General features: G+C 32.1%; 2 protein-coding genes across 3 annotated transcripts; one reads left to right on the top strand and one right to left on the bottom strand.

The window, feature by feature from the left end:
- Nucleotides 1-3551: 3551 nt before the first annotated feature.
- LOC120216064 (protein indeterminate-domain 4, chloroplastic-like) lies at nucleotides 3552-6657 on the top strand. 2 transcript variants are annotated; one of them, XM_039213582.1, is made up of 4 exons: nucleotides 3552-3664; nucleotides 3885-3994; nucleotides 4145-4541; nucleotides 5355-6657. In XM_039213582.1, the coding sequence occupies exons 2-4, from the start codon at nucleotides 3925-3927 to the stop codon at nucleotides 6493-6495; spliced, it is 1608 nt and encodes a 535-aa protein (XP_039069513.1). In that variant the 5' UTR covers nucleotides 3552-3664; nucleotides 3885-3924; the 3' UTR covers nucleotides 6496-6657. The 2 variants fall into 2 exon arrangements, with proteins under 2 accessions (XP_039069513.1, XP_039069512.1); XM_039213581.1 differs by having other exon boundaries at nucleotides 3564-3668.
- A 3558-nt stretch (nucleotides 6658-10215) lies between these two features.
- Nucleotides 10216-14186, bottom strand: LOC120216063 (protein indeterminate-domain 5, chloroplastic-like). Its single transcript, XM_039213580.1, has 5 exons — nucleotides 14148-14186; nucleotides 13710-14002; nucleotides 13241-13637; nucleotides 11259-12479; nucleotides 10216-10477 (listed from the first exon to the last, which is right to left on the bottom strand). The coding sequence occupies exons 2-4, from the start codon at nucleotides 13876-13878 to the stop codon at nucleotides 11396-11398; spliced, it is 1650 nt and encodes a 549-aa protein (XP_039069511.1). The 5' UTR covers nucleotides 13879-14002; nucleotides 14148-14186; the 3' UTR covers nucleotides 10216-10477; nucleotides 11259-11395.
- Between the last annotated feature and the right edge of the window lie 1480 nt (nucleotides 14187-15666).

The raw sequence follows: 15666 nt of genomic DNA, 5'->3' as shown, positions 1-15666 counted from the left end.
CCACTTCCCTTCGCCTTGCCTTCCTTGAAGATGAAAAGTTATGTCATTTTCTTTTGACATCTGGGGGTCTCCTCACTTTCATTGTCACTCCCACCGTAGGGCATTGGGTCCTACAAACCGCCAAGACTCTTTATTTTAACATATAATTGTGACTCACTGATTTTTTTCACCCTACGATACTCCATTATTAGTATTTCTACGAGTATAAATTACTCCTAAAGTCTTTTTTGGATTATAAGATTTAGAATTGTTATTTATTAATAATATATACAATGGGGAGCCATAATTTGGTGAAGTTGGCTACGTGTCCATCCTAAAATCTGAATTTTCTTTTATTAGTTACTTATTTTACTGATGGTGTCCACTCTGAAATTTGAGTTTTTTTCTAGATTAATTACTTATTTTACGAACAATGCCCCCCTAAAATTTTATTTGTACCCATTCCATTTAAAAATTTTATGTTGTTAACTTATGTATATCCATCCTAACAAACACTTATGGATCTGTCACTGAATATTCACATTTTATAAATATAATCATTGAAATTTGAAATTTTTAAGTAAAATAATAATATTATTTATCACTAAAATCACTTATTAGCTCAAATTATTTATATAAATATAAAGAGTATATTTGAATCATAATTAATATATTTTTATTTTAAGTTTATAATTTAATATATTATTTTTATTAAAAATAATGTGTTACTCATAATTCTATTTTTCATATATCAATTTAGGCCATAGATTGAACAATAATTAACTTTTTTTGTTAGTCTTGGGTTGTCAATAAAATTTGGGTCTCTTTTGAGAGTGTAATATTTCTGATATGATAATCAAATTTTAAATAAAAGGACAAATAATTAGAGTGAAGTGTAATCCTTGGAAGAAGATTTCAAGACCCCATTATATTTGACCTTTTGGTGCTTTATAGTCCAAAACTTTGATGTAAGAAAGAACCTTGTTTGGCATGATAATTTAATATTATTAAAGGTTTATAGTAACTTTAAGTACAATCATATCATTGTTTAATATTAAAATATTTTATTAATAGAATAAAATTATTATATTAAAATATGCAAGTTGGAATGTATGTTGCATGGGGAGTAAATTTCATATCAATCCCCCAAAAAATTGTAAAATTATTTCCCTTAAAATATGAAAATAATAATAATAATATATTTAGAAAACTACAAGATGGTTGAGAAAGAGTGGATTCATGTCATTTTCCTAGATAAAGAATATTTTCTTTGGATTTTGTGTTTAAGCTTTTGAAGAGTAGGCTACATATTCACTATCATTCACATGTATATGGATAGATTCCTTCCTAAAGGACTATGGATTTTTTTTTTTTATGTTTTTTTGGTGAAGAAAATGTCTACTCATTCAGCCTTATCTATAAATTTGGAAAATTAACAATAAATGTTTACTTACGAGATGCATACAATTAATTACACCTTTTAGGTTACCATTACTGTCCTTGGGAAGTTTAGGGTTAACTCGATATTCAAAGTTTGTATGAATTAGTTCAATTGTTGAAAATGAATCGGGTTTGAACAAATAAGATTGTGTTCATGTTCATTTGCTTATTTTTGAAAATGTTACTATTTCATTCGTGTTTGTTTAAATTTTTAATATTGAATTCGTGTTCGATTCATTTAAGGTTCACGAACATGTTCGTTTACCTCTAGTTAATATGTTTGTTATATGTTCACTATCATGCTCGTTTAGAATTCGTCGACATGCTCGTTTATATGATTCTAGTCTCCTCCACAACCAACACCCTCTTTCTATTCTTTTATTTAAATCAAAGTAAAATGAGTCACTAGTCCTTAAGCTCATTAGGCTTCACAGTTGAACTCTAAAGTTCACTTTGTGTTCAATTTAATTCATACCTTCACCAATATTTAAAATGTGAAAAAATAAAAGGAGAGGGAGAATATTGTAAACAAGCTTATAAATGAGCTTTCGAACAAATTTATTCGTAAACATAAATGAACCGAAATCACATATGATTGTGTTATTCATTTATTAAATAAACATAAAAAATTTATTCATACTCGTTTATTTACGTGATCTATTTACAATTTTACAATTGAACTTATTCATCATAACAATAAACAATTAATCATAATGATCTTACATATAAAACCAACACTAAAAATCAGTGTATAAAATTTTGTAACCATTTTGTATGTTTTCTTGCAAACGGGTGGATGGGAAACAATAGTTCGGAAAACAATGAATTTTGTAATACCTTTACTAGGAAAAAAATAATTAACATTTAATTTTTAATAGATATTAAATAATTAATAATTAATTTTAATATAGAATAATAGAGGTTTTTAGTGTTAATAACTTTTTAATGGTAATAACTCTGAGTCTACGCAGCAATGAAATTTTTCTATTCAATTAATGCAAATTATTCTAGTGGCAATTTGGCCATTCTGTATCATTTAATAAACCTTTAAAATATAATAAGGGGTTGTTTGTTTGACTCTTAATGGAATCATTACGCGTTGAATACTGAACCGTTCAGCATTCATCGCGTTTGTTTTGCACCTCTGAATGATTCAGTGCTGATTGATTCAACAAAACAGTGTTGAATGATTTAGCACAGAAGTACATTCTGAATGATTCAGAGCCATTATCATACAACATGTCACATTCAGAGCTAATTCATACAGAGCCTCTGAATCATTCAATATTTAAATCATTCAGCGCTTAATCATTCTGAAGTAAACAAACAACCCCTAACTCTTTATTTAATAGAAGATCAATAATTAATTTTAATGAGGGGAAGCAATCTGTTCGTGCAGACTCAGAGGAGTAATTAATCATAATTAATTTTAATATTAATAACTTTTTTATACTTTAAATATATATTTAAGATCGAGTCGAATCAAATTTAAATTTAATTTAAATATATACATATATATATATATATGCTTAATATGTTATTTTACTTTTCATGTTTTAATATGATTTTGGTTGAAACACTATTTTTTTTTTATAGAAATGGGGTTAAATAAAATAAAGTTTTTAAATAAAATTTGAATTAAAAATATTTCTTTTGTCTTTGCATAATTTTCTTAGAGATTTGATTCGACTCGATTCGACAATCTTCTTTTAACAGAGATAAGTTCATGTCGGATTATGTTTGGATTTCATTAAAAATTACTCATTGTTTAGTTTAAACATAGGTATCCTGATATGATATAGGAGTACCTGATTAAAAAATCTGGTCACGAATAAATTTAAAATAAAGAAATAATTGAAGAAATAAGTAAATTAAAGACTAAAATGACAAAATAATTAAACTGTTTATAATTAAAAATCAAAATTATGTTGTTTTAAAATTCGATTTTTTTGAATTTTTAGAATTAATATAATCTAAACTTAAAAATCAACTCGTGGCTCAAATAATTTAAAATTAAAAAAAATAATTTTTATATGAGATCAACATGTATCTATTTCTTTTATGTATGTAACATATACATAAATAGACATGAAATGAGAGTAAAGTTTGCAAGTGCAAGTCATATATATTTTATAATAAAGAAAAAACAAGAGATTGAGGAAGAATTCATCAGGAGAGTCTATAATTCTGATTGTTTTCTTTCTCTTGAGCTCCGGATTGTTGCTGTCTCCTTATATACTTCCTTGTTGGTATTTTGTGGCCATTTTCATCTCTACTTGTTCATTTCTTTTCCTTTCTCTCTGGTTTTTGTCCTCTTGTTTCTTATTTTATTAATTTCTTCAAAGATTTTTAGAAAGAAAACCAGAGGGGATGCACAAAACATCCTCCCCCTCCTATGGCAACAACAACTCTTTAATTTTCTCTTTAATTATTAGTCGATTTCGATGATTTTTTCTGGGTTCTAGGTTTGCTGGTTTTGAAGTTGTTGGTTTTTGCCTATTGAAAATGGCCGCCGCTTCATCATCGGCAGCTCCACCTCAGTTGAAGAAGAAGAGAAATCAACCCGGAACACCAAGCAAGTGTCTCTTAACAATATATACATCTGTTTCTGTTTTTCTTTTTTCTGATTAATAAAACTGAAGATAATTCAACGAACCCTAATAATCCAGGGTTTATCCTTAATTTATTGTCTTCTTCACCCGATTTTTGTTCTTGGGTTTTACAGATCCAGATGTGGAAGTGATAGCACTGTCTCCCAAGTCTTTGATGGCAACAAACAGATTCATTTGTGAAGTGTGCAACAAAGGGTTCCAAAGGGAGCAAAATCTGCAGCTCCATAGGAGAGGACACAATCTGCCATGGAAGCTGAAGCAGAAGACGAATAAAGAAGTGAAGAAGAAGGTCTATCTTTGCCCCGAACCCACTTGCGTCCACCACGAGCCGGCGAGGGCACTCGGCGACCTCACCGGCATAAAGAAGCATTACTCGAGAAAGCACGGCGAGAAGAAATGGAAGTGCGACAAGTGCTCGAAGCGGTACGCCGTGCAATCTGACTGGAAAGCTCATTCGAAGACTTGCGGGACTAGGGAATATAGATGCGACTGTGGCACCCTTTTCTCAAGGTAAAATCTTCAATCATTTACATAATCATTTAGGTTATCAAAGTTGACAAACCATGTTAAAAAAAAGGTGATTGGTAAAGATTTTGGGACTGGGAGTTTGGCAGTGATAAAGCCTGTTCTTTTGTTTCACCTTTTTGGATTACTTTATCTATTTTACATTAAATACCTCTCTCTTCTTCTCCTCCTCCATCTTCATCATCTTCTTCTTCTCCACTTTAAAAAAAAAAACTGGTTTTGCACGTGAACAATAATCTGCGAAACTGCCATGACTGATGAGGATTCTTTCTAGGCAACCAAACAAACAATTAGTAAAAATTTTCCCTTCTTTCTCCCTTGGTAACATCGCCTTACATCTTTCACATATTCACGTGTTGCTAATTCATACGCTGTCACCAAGTATATTGTTACTGGATTTGTTCTCATGTGGTGAGATTTTTTATTTTACTGCCACAGTTTTAAACGTTAGGGTTCTTGCCTGTGTGGGGCACTTGTGTTTGCTGAAAACTCATTGGTCTAAGCCTGAAACTGTTTTTGTCATTTGTTAATGGCTTTCATAGTTATGGAAAAATATTCTTTCTATGAAATAATGGAAAACTTTTTCAGGGTTTTCCTTTTCTGTGTGTTTTTTTCATTTACTGCTTCTCTGGGTATTTTCATCAAAAGGGAAATGATTCCAATACTTCATTTATTGAACACCTTCTCAAAATGGTAAAAATGATCAAACAATGGAAAGTTTTTTATTTTCAACTCCTTTGGGTGTGGGTTTTCATTAATGGAATTCTATTAACAATTTTCATTTTTTGTATGTTGCAGACGTGATAGTTTCATCACTCATCGGGCCTTTTGCGATGCGCTGGCTCAAGGAACCACCAATAACTTAGCCACAACGGGAACTCATCATCTCTTTGGAAGTAACCATCATCAAATGAGCTTAGGATTATCCCATCATGTGCAAGCTCAGCATCAAACATCGAGTAATATTTTGCGGTTGGGAGGCGGCGGAGCCTCCAATTTCGAGCACTTCATCGGCTCCCCGTCGAATCCTTCTTCGTTGCAAAACATGCCCGTATCGGCGTTCTTCATGGCAGATGCAGCGAACCAAGGTTTTCATCAAGATCATCAATCTCACCATGGGAATGGACCTTACATGAACAAACCATTTCATGGTCTAATGCAACTTCCGGACCTTCAAGGCAATACTAACAATCCGGGGGCCAATCTTTTCAATTTAGGCTTCTTCCCCAACAATGATGGCTCGGGTGAAAACGGCAGCGCGTCGGCCGCCAACTTATCGAATTCCGGGTTTTTAAGCGGTAACCAGTTTAACATGGGTGGTCAGGTTGGTTCCGGGCTGTCGTCTCTTTACAGCACTAGTTCAATGCAACATGAGAACATTTCTCCAAACATGTCGGCAACCGCATTGCTTCAAAAAGCTGCTCAAATGGGTTCGACTACAAGCAACAACACTTCCTCATTGCTAAGGGGAATAGGGAGTTCTTCGTCGAGCGGGGTGAAATCCGATAGACAAGTTTTCGCCGCTAACTTCGGCGGCGGTGAAGGAGGAGAAACGGTGAGATCACAGATGGATAACGACAACAACAATCTTCAAGGACTACTGAACTCTCTTGCCAAGGGAAACTCCTCCATTTTCGGTGCCGGTCATGGACAAGATCAAAGCAGCTTCGTCGGAGAATTCACCGGAAGCGGGATGCAAGTCGATCGTCATGTCAACAACACCAACTTCTCCAACGTTAATGAAGCTAATAAGTTCGCGGCAAGCATCGGCGGCACTGACAAATTAACATTGGATTTTCTGGGTGTAGGAGAAATCGTGAGAAACATCAGCGGCGCCGCCGGTCAACATGGGATCAATATCGGCTCTTTGAACCCAGACATGAAGTCATCATCGGCTCAGCAATTTGGTGGTGCAAAGCTTGTCTACGAGGGCAAGTAAAGCTTTTGTAGGGGTAATAAGTAGCGGGAAAAACGATAAGCTTATGGTCTATTTCTTCTCTGGATTGAACTTCATGAATTAGGGTTTCCATTTCTAAAACTAAAAGTGTTTAAAGGGTTAATTTGGCTGATTTTTGCCATGAAACAAATATGGTAAGAATTTCGGACAACTTTTTAACCCGGACGTCAAAACTATCTTCTTTACTTTACGTAATTGGAAACTGTAAATTTCTCCCATTCCAATGCTATCATTTTGAAGGTAGTACGTAATCATTTGATTACTTGAAAATTTCGAGCTCTTTTCATTTTTGTCCCTGAAATTTAGAATGACTTTCATTACAACTATTCTTGTTTTGCGGAAAATAAATTATGATAAAATATTATCATTTTTAATATTTATTTTAAAAGAAAATTATTCAATGGAATTTAACATGGTAAATCAACGATAATATTATTACTTTTCTGGAAGTTGTCTTATGTAATTCAAAAGCTTGATATAATCAATTTTAACAAAATTAAGGATGATTCTATTGCGTTCGACGAGTACTGGTTAATACTATTGGCGATGAGTACCATTAATTTAATTTATAAAATTTTAAAATATAAATTTAAACTTATATTATTCAAAATAAAATATTAATTACATTATTTTTATAATCTTATTTTAAATAATAATTAGATAAAATATTAACCCTAAATTAAAAAATAATATTTTTTTTGTTTTGAAGCCACCACCGTTGTTGTTGTTATCACCATCATCGTCATCGCCATCAATGTTGTTGTCATTGTTTTCATTGCCGTTATCGTCATTGTCACTGTTGTCGTTGTTGTTATCACCCCCGCCACCATCACTGTTGTTGTTGCTGTCGTTGCTGCTATCATCATTGTCACTATTGTCGTCGTTGCTGCTGTCGCTTCTGCCACTTCAAAAAAAGAAAAAAAATATGGTTTTTAAATTTAGGGGTTAATATTTGATATAATTATTATTTAAAATAAGATTATAAAAACAATGCAATTAATATTTTGTTTTAAATAATTTATGTTTAGAGTTTTAATTAATTTATAATTACACATTGAGTACTTTATAATTTTAAAGTTTTATAAATTAAATTAATGTTGATTATTGTTAGTAATACTCATCGATACTCATTGAGATACGTAAAATTTTCCTCAAAGTATATACATTTAATTTTGGTTCATTTATTTTTTTTAACAGCATTATATGTTTTTCTAATGAAAAAAAAATGACAAAATAATGACATTTGAATGTAGTAACAAATCTAAAATAATAAAATATTCTTAACCTATATTTTTTATTATCTTAAATTTAATTTTAAGTAAAAATTATAAAATCGTTAAAAAAAAGTTAAGAATAGGTCAACATATCAGCGAGGACATCAAGAATCTCAACATGCTTACTACATTCCAGCAGAGTGGACAAGTGAATAATTATTTTCTTTTCTTTTAACTATTTTTTAAAAATTTATATTAATAAACTCCATCAATTATTCGATGCAGGTGATTATTATCTTAATATATTCATATAATATAATGTCAGAGAATTTATTTGGCCACCTAATACCTGACCCCAGTACATTTGAAATTAATTAATTAAGACTAAAAAATAATTATTTGCTGAACTTCAGGTCTAATGTTGACATTCTTTAGACATTTTCTCCCCTATTTTCTCCCTTTTGCTAGTTTAATTCTACTAAAATAAAAATGCATTATGCTGACTTGATGAGTTGATTATATTTGACCATGCCACATTGAATCAGTCAAAAAAGTTACATAAAAATCAAAGATTACGCACACATGTACATAAACTTATGAATTATGATTATCATACAATATCAACCAAACGTCATCTTAATTTATCAGTTTTAGTCTATATTAATATTTAAAGTTTTATTTTTAAAATATATTACTTAACGTTTAATTTTTAAAATATATTACTTATCGCTTAATTTTTATTTTATATTAGTTTCTTGTTGTTAACAAATTAACGCGTTAGTACTTGAGCTATAAGTTTTGGTCTGTTTTAGTACATAAATTTTCAATTTTTTTAAAAGTTAACGATAAATTTTTAACGGAGTACTAAAATGAAACAAAAATGAAAGTTTTTAACGGTCGGTATTAAAATGAAACAAAATTAAACTTCATGTATGATTTTAAAAAATTAAAAAATTATATATTAAAACAGACAAAAACTGATAGGTTAAGTGTTAAATAGGTAATTTATCCTATATAATAATAGGGTTGGGTTCAGACAGCAGCAGTGAAAGCATCAGGAATTGTTCACCATAGGAATTATTGGGAAAGTGTAGGATAATGTGGCATTTTTGTCGCAATTGGTGTCTCCATTTTCACTTTACGGAATCAATTAGTCCGTGACTCACAATACTCATTTTACAAAATATTTGATTATTGTTCTCTCACTTCACTTCTATAGACTTAGATCATTTTATTATTTAAAATAACACGATTCATCGAGTCACTTATCGTAATATTTAACGAGTCATTTGTTCTTAACATTTAACAGAATTGACGTGACAATTAATAAAAGTAGTATAGTTATATATTTGATCATTTTATTTATATATTTTCTTAATCTAGTCTTGATTTTAATTTAATGATATATGTCATCGGATTAGTTGAAAATAAATTAAAGAATAAAGATGTTTATGAGAATTAGACTTGGGTTTTTCGAGGGAATTATGCACGACCTAACCACTAGGTCAAATCATATATTTGTTATATAAATTACAATATTTTGTATATATCTTTTTATTATAGTTAATGCCAAAAAAATAAAATAAGATTTAAACTTGGACTAATTAGAGAGTATGAGAGCACCTATACCATTAAAACAAAATTTAATAATTTATATATAATTAGACACATTATATATATTTAAACTATAGTTAATGCAATATTAAAAAACTGAGTTTAAAATTCTTATACTTTTAAACTAAATTTAATAATTTTACCCCAAAAAATTATTTATAAAATAACTTCAATCTATATTTTTTTTTTATAAATTCTAAATATAATTCTAATTCTACTTAAAGGGGAGGGGAAGAGGAAACTCTAGAGTAAAGAAGCAGAGTTATAATAAAGATGAATAATTTGACCAATCAACCAAATATCTCAATTTTACTTGTGAAATCAGATAAGGTTATAAACACAATATATTCACATATAATATAGAATTTATCCATAACAATTTTGAATTTATTTTTTGTGACATGTCACTAATATTTTTATTCCCCTATGGAATATTTACAACTACAAGAGGACATGCATGGTGCCCTTGAAATTGTACAAGGTAGGACCCTTTAAAATATAAAGAATCCCATGCATTAAGGATTTGGTCACCTTATACAGTTATAGAGGTCACATGTTATTTAATAGGAAAACTTTATACCATACACTTGTTGCATATTTTGCCTGTGCCTTCTCAGTCACGTGTGTGAGAATTATATCGGAATCAAATACCACCAAACCACAAAATAAACTTAATTTTCTACAAGAGTTTATGTTATTATTTCAAAATATTATTTTATATGTTGTCACGAAATACCATTATATATGTTAATTAATATTCTTTTATATGTTAGTTAGGATGCCCCCTGACGCAGAAAAGAAACGGCATTCGATCCTTATTCTTCAATGGCGGCTGCCTAACCATACAACTAATGTAATAAAAAGTAGTTGAAAATGTAAAAAGAGAATGTTCTTTGGGGGCTAAGGTCACAATCTAAAGTAGGGGGGAAAAAGATTGTAGCAAGGGACTGATTGGAAACTTACATTAACAGTTGAAGAGATACAAGGAAATGTCTCATATAACATCCAGCTTGGGTTTAGGGGTTCATTAGCTGCATTTTTTTCGATCGATGATCGGAAACCTGATTCCTGATTTCGTTCGGCCTCCGATTTTTCCTAAGTCGTTTACTTGAAAGGCTTTGCCATCGAGCAATTATCTAGCATGAAAATGCGAAGATGATAATTAATATCACGATAACAAGATATCACTAAGTTTATCTAATAGATTGAGAATCTATTGAGTGACCTCGATCGTAAGAGGAAATGTTCTCTATGTGATATTGGTTTAAGTAGTTGTTGCAAGACAGTAATTAACACACAAAATTTTGGTATATGCAAATAAAATTTATGGACGAACACAATCAATAAAATATATAACTAATCGAAAGAAATTCAAATTTCAACGTGAACACATGTCTATCCCGAATTCCATATGCATCCGTCACTGCAATAAAGTTGTGTATATTATTACCTAAAATAAATTATAAATAAAGGGATAGATTCAATTACACCTAATGTAAAACTTTTAGAATCGTTGGATGAGAGAAAATAAAAGTTCGAGCGAAATAAAAAGATATTAATAAGACAAGGAGGGAATGATAAGTGATGCATGGCGAAATAAGAAAAGATAGATATTTTGCTTAGGGGATGTAGATTCTTGAGGGCAATACTCGTGACATTGTCAGCTCATGAAATTTTTCTTTACAAAAATCGAAATAAAAAGACAAATAAAGAGAAATAAAAAGAAACAGACAAGAAAAGAAACAAAACACATATGTACTATACAACTCACGACTGACCTCTGCAGGACAATGTGTCGGAGAATTCAAAGGAGCACGAGAAAGATATTTTTTTTAAAGTTAAATTAAAAGCATATTTACTGATGAGATTAAAAAGTAAAACTTTTTAAAAACCATATTTTTAGATTAGATTACGTACCTGTGTACTTTCTTCGTATACTTTCTCCTTTTTTGCGTTTTTGGATTTCTTTCATCACTGGAAATTCCCACGTCCTATTAAAGAACGGTGGCTTGTCGGCGCCGTAATATTCGTGTTTCTATCTGAACTCAAGCTGCTCAATCCGATCCTTGTTGTTGTTGTTGTTGTTGTGTGGCTCCTCCGGTCATGGTTCGAACAATATGCCCGACTCCGAGGAAGTCCCGAGTCAATCTGTCTGACCCACCGCCGCTAACATGCAAACTTTGCTGGTGCGGCGGTGGCTTTTCACGTTCCATGCTAGTTCTGTTTGCATAAGTGTTAAATGTGTTGACTCCACCGGAGCTTCCGAAAATGGGGGAATTACCACTGGCTATGGAGTTCATTAGTTCCTGTAGATTGTTGCCGGCGGAGGTTCCCCCGAAAATGCTGCCGAAGTTTGAGGTTTTGGTTCCGGTTGAAGATGATGTTCCGAAGCTTAAAAGAGAATTGTCTTTGTTGTTGTTGCTGCTGCTGCTTGAACTCGAGCCCATTTGAGCAGCTTTTTGTAGCAATGCGGTGGCTGACATTTGCGGCACCACCATGTTATTGTTTTGAATCGATGAACTAAACGAAGAAGGGATGTTCGAAGTGATTTGATCACTCATTAAGCTGTTCGAGAAGAGATTCGAAGGTTCGTTTGTCCCGCCACCGTTTCCGCCATTGTCGTTGTTGAAGTTATCCGCCATCAACAAACCCGAAGACGTTAAATTATAATCAGCACCGCCGTTTTTGCCGCTGTTCGAAAGAAAGCTAAGATTGAAGAGACCGGCTGCCGACGGAGCGGCGCTGGTGTTGTCGCTATTGTTCTCCTGAAACTGCATTAAATCATGGTGGAAAATCTGGTTCGATTCTTGCATGACGAAACCGGGTGAAGCAACCATCGATTGTTGTTGTTGTTGAGGTCGAAACGACGAGGAAGAAGAACCCATCGACGGCGGAAGAAGATGATCAAACTGGGAATTCCTCGAACCACGGCCTAGTTTTATAATCTCGCCGGTTTGATTATTATTGTGGTCTTGAATCGATGAAATTTGGGTTCCCGCTTGAGATAAACCTAAGCTCATGTAATTACTACTGCTTCCATATAAATGGCTGCCGATGGAGTTTAAAGGCGTCGGGTGCCTTGCAGTTTCTTGAGCTAATGCATCACAGAATGCCCTGTGAGTTGTAAAGCTGTCACGTCTGCAAAAACAAAGAATGTTGAGCAGATCACTTTCGAACATCAAATTATAGGGTTTTTGAATGTTTTCCCCAATCATTTTGAATAAAGATAGAGATTTTTTCACTAAGAACTTCGAAAATGATTAAACTAATTTAGAACATAAACTACCATTTTAAGAACTGGGTGTTCAATAAATGCAACGAGAGAATGTATTCAAGCAAGTGAAAAGTGATCAATCAATGCAAAAACTGGTGAGAATACAACTGAATTTCTCAGTCATGAACATCTCATTTTCCAAAAAAGAATATGAAAAAAACAATCAGATTTTCACTAATTCTATCCCTTACCCATGTTTGAGACTGCAAATTTCCTACTTAAGAAAGCAACGAGAGAGAACTGTGTTTATGGTTCTGTTTCGACTTAATATTCACCGTAATTGACACCAGAACCACGATAAACATTTGTAACACAGTGCAAGGATCGCGTCGTATGGATAAGCACTACGTGGTTTAAAACGATATCATGAGAGTGGATACGTGCAAGAGCACAGGTCTCAACATGTATAGCCAACCCACAAGAGAACAAATGTGGTAACAACAACACAGAGAAACTATACATGGCAAAGCATCACGTGAATAGGAAGAAAAAAAAAGAAAAAAGAAAAAGGCGGTGGTTTCAAGTACAAACAAAAGATGAACTGTTTCAATTTCCTTCTTTCTTTTTCGTTATTGAAGATGGGTTTAAGCTTTAAATTGGATTGATGAAATTGAATTTGGAATACCTTGAGAAGAGACTGCCACAGTCACATCTGTATTCCCTGGTGCCACACGTCTTGGAATGAGCTTTCCAATCGGATTGCACGGCGTACCGCTTCGAGCACTTGTCGCACTTCCATTTCTTCTCGCCGTGTTTTCTCGAGTAATGCTTTTTGATGCCGGTGAGGTCGCCGAGTGCCCTCGACGGATCGTGGTGGACGCACGTCGGTTCGGGGCAAAGATAGACCTTCTTCTTCACTTCTTTATTTGTCTTCTGCTTCAGCTTCCATGGCAAATTGTGTCCTCTCCGATGAAGCTGCAGATTCTGCTCCCTTTGGAACCCTTTGTTGCACACCTCACAGATGAACCTGTTAGTTGCCATTAAAGTCTTGGGTGATAGTGCCACCACTTCCGCATCTGGATCTGTCATCATAAAAACAAAATTGTCATAAAAAAAATATCAGAACGTAGGGTTCTCTGAAACTGGATACTTGCTTGGGGTTCCAGGTTGGTTTCTCTTTTTCTTCGGCGGCGGAGGCGACGGATCAACCGGCAGTCCGGTTGATGTAGTTGTTGTTGAAGAAGAATGGAGTTGTTTCATCTGGTTTTGATTTCCTTCTCTAACTCCAAAAAAAGGACCTGATGAAGATGGTGCAGCCGCCATTTTTAAACAAAAACCTGACCTTCTTCACTATCTGTTTATCTTCTTCTCCGAATTCCGATTCTCAGATACCATATCTCCTCGAAAAACCCATTAATCTAACACCAAACCCACATTTGAATCTCATCTGAAAAAAAAAAATCCAAAGGCTTACCAAAATCAGAAGAGAGAAGCAATAAGAAAAATCTAAACTATGGACATTTTGCTGCTTTTAAATGCCAGATTATCTTGTTTTTGCTTTCTATTACTTGGTGTCATGCAGAGATACTTACACATATATCATCATCATCTCGAACCAGATTTTCCTTTTTTCTTTAACTTTTAGCTGATTGCCTTTGGTTATTTTCTTTCTCAATTTGCAAAATCAAAATTAAATGGAAGTTTGAGGGATGAAGAAGAAGGGTGAGGGGTAAAAGAGGGTCGGTGGACCCTATCCATTAGACGCAAAACGACATAGGATGGTGCCATCACCATTTCTCCCACTGTTAAAATTATATAGAAAAAGCAGAATCTAATTATATTGTATAAAATACTTTATTAATCTTATCGAAATTATTTTTCAATGGTTCGAATATATTAAATATTCTAGGAAAAATCCATCATACAAATAGAGTCGTTATTGATCATTTTGACTAAATTTATCGAATTACCTCTAAATCTAATCATAAGTCCACATCAAGATCATGATGGAATTGGATTATGATTATTTTTTAGTAAAATTATATGTTTAGTGTCTAAATTATCAGTTTTAGTATGTTTTAGTACTTATACTTTTATTTTTTTAAAATCACACATAAAATTTAATTTTTATTTAATTTTAGTGGTTTGTTGATAAAAACTTTAGTTTTTTCTTTTCATTTTAGTATCTAGTTCAAAATTTAACATTAAGTTTTGGATTTTTTTGAAAGTTTAGGTATTATAACATACAAAAACTTATAGTTTAAGTACTAAACGCGTTAAGTTTTTAACCGCGGATACTAAAATGAAAACTAAACATTTTATATGGTTCTAAAATTTTTTGAAAAAATAAATATTAAAATATGTCAAAATTGATAGTTTAGGTACTAAGTACGTAAATTACTCTTTTTTTCATTTGAATATGTATCGTAAGATATTTTTAGAACTTAGGGTAATATAGGTAGGAGAGCTTAACACAAAATCACAAGCAATAGTTTCCCACTTTTTCAGGTGAAACTAAAGCTCTTGAAATCGAAGAGACTTTTGCTGTTGTTTTAGGGCTAAATATTCAAATGGTACTCAAACTATTTACTTTCATCATTTTGGTACATGACTTTTTTTATAATGAAATAATACTTGAAATCGTCTAGTTTTATCCTCATCAGTCTATTGACTAACATTGTTAATAGTCTATGATGTGGCTAGATATAAAATAACTCAATAATAGAAAAAAATCTTAATTTGTGAGATAAAATAGGGACAAAGATGTCACATCAAGAATTGAGAAACGACATTTTTTTATCATTTTATTAAAAATTAGGAGATTTTCACACAAAAAAAAACAAATGGAAAGACCTAAACGAACCACTAGAGATAAATAAATTTTGTCAAAAATGGTTTTAACTTTAAATAATAATTCATTATCCATTATCAATGAAATTTTGGATGATTTTTTTCATTAAATTTATGGAATTTTTGCTTCAATTAAAAAATTAACTAAAAAATTCACAACATAGAACCGAGTTCTCAAAATTGTATTTGCTTTGAATGACAGATTTTAATTTTATACCATGACAGCTATAATATTTATTTATTATACTCAAAAAGGAAAAA

Source organism: Hibiscus syriacus, unplaced genomic scaffold (assembly GCF_006381635.1).
Source record: "Hibiscus syriacus cultivar Baekdansim isolate YM2019G1 unplaced genomic scaffold, ASM638163v2 tig00110156_pilon, whole genome shotgun sequence".
Lineage (NCBI taxonomy): Eukaryota > Viridiplantae > Streptophyta > Magnoliopsida > Malvales > Malvaceae > Hibiscus > Hibiscus syriacus.
The sequence above is the reverse complement of the archived record's forward strand: the minus strand, read 5'-3'. Positions and strand labels throughout refer to the sequence as shown.